Here is a 1,407-nt window from a genome sequence, read left to right as displayed (position 1 = left end):
CAACAAATACTGCCACTTGGTCAGTGGCCATGAACAGCATCCATCCATCTACCCTACCACCTCCATATGCAGACCTTCTTGCTCTTCATACTACACCACCTGACTTTCACGATCACAAATGCTAGAGGGATATCTACAGTGTCATATTTTGAAATGGAGGGCCACTGACCAAGCTGATGATTTTGGAATGAGACTAAGTAGATGAGGCAGTCAGAAGATCAGACAAACTTCCAGGTTAGTCAAATGTAATTGGACGAAAACTCAAAGAAAGAAACAAAAATGTTTGCCCAAATGGTCTGTGTACCAATCACAGTTTCTAGAGGTCTTGCCTCAGCAACACTATGGGTGCCCTCCCTTTGTTTTCCTTCTATAAACAGTGCTTTGTATTCTCTGGCAACCTGTCAGCTTGTTTATAACCTTTTTCACTGTCTGACAGTTCATGTTTCTTGCCTTGTTAGATCCATTTATCCAACTTCACCTTAAAGGATAAAACTGATGTCCATAGCTCTGAAATTAAACCCCAGTTGTAAAACACAAAGAGTTTTCCTTTAAGGACTCAAGTTTGAGCTATGGTGTTTCTAGCCTCTTGAATTCCTTTTCTCTTCTCCCAGTGGACTGCACATTTCTTACATTCACTTGAGGATTTTTGTTTGCTCTATAGACAACATTTTCTTCTTTGGTTTTACGTAATTTAAGGCTACTAAGTATAGATTTATTTTGTTTGTTACAGTGAACATGGGTGCAGGTTTTGTGTTGGCACTGGCAGCGTCTGTTTTTGTTAGAACTACTAGGGGCATCAAACTTGGAAATGTTCAAATTCACATAATGGTTTTCATTTACTTATTTCTGATTGTATAACCATGACTTAGTGGTCAAATATAATTTTGTTCACATAAAAAATAATAAATTGATCATCAATTATTTCCTGACCGTTTTCACTGATCACACTACACAACTGTATTGGCTATTCATGAAGTCTGTTTATTTGGATCCACATAGGTAAGACTGACTAAAGCAAACACGTATTCCAGGAAGCACCATGGATTGTTTTGAGCCCAAAGATTGTTTAAATCAAGCCTGCCTTTCCTTCTACTTCTTATGTATGCTTGCATTCACTGCAGCTCACCTTGTAGATGCCGTTCCGTCCATATCCGGGTAAGGAAGCAGACTTATTGTAGGGGAAATCTGGAGTGTAAGAAAATATATATTTATTTTTATTTTACACTATCTATATTGTTGTATTCATTGCACTTACACCAGGTTGAGCATGTGACTGGGTACTCACTAGGCTGGGAGGTGTCAGTGGGGAGACTGCAGGTGGACTTGCGGGGATCCAGGTCTTCTGGACCCATGTGTCCATCTATTTCACTCTTTAAGATCATCCAACTGGTCCTCTATGGGAAGAGA

At 39.4% G+C, this 1,407-nt stretch overlaps 1 protein-coding gene across 19 annotated transcripts in view; it reads right to left on the bottom strand.

Moving 5' to 3' along the window:
* The window catches only part of ablim2 (actin binding LIM protein family, member 2), a 101,207-nt gene that overhangs the window by 12,191 nt on the left and 87,609 nt on the right, over positions 1-1,407 (bottom strand). For all 19 annotated transcript variants that reach the window (XM_035675291.1, XM_035675304.1, XM_035675298.1 and 16 more), the window contains 2 exons: positions 1,286-1,394; positions 1,127-1,185 (listed from right to left, as the gene is read on the bottom strand). In XM_035675291.1, coding sequence (XP_035531184.1) covers positions 1,127-1,185; positions 1,286-1,394 — 168 coding nt within the window. The remainder of the gene's footprint in view (positions 1-1,126; positions 1,186-1,285; positions 1,395-1,407) is intronic.

The sequence above is a fragment of the Morone saxatilis genome, unplaced genomic scaffold, assembly GCF_004916995.1.
Source record: "Morone saxatilis isolate NCDOM2014 unplaced genomic scaffold, NCSU_SB_2.0 Contig4, whole genome shotgun sequence".
Taxonomy (NCBI): domain Eukaryota; kingdom Metazoa; phylum Chordata; class Actinopteri; family Moronidae; genus Morone; species Morone saxatilis.
Note: the sequence above shows the minus strand (reverse complement) of the source record. Positions and strands in the feature narration are given on the sequence as shown.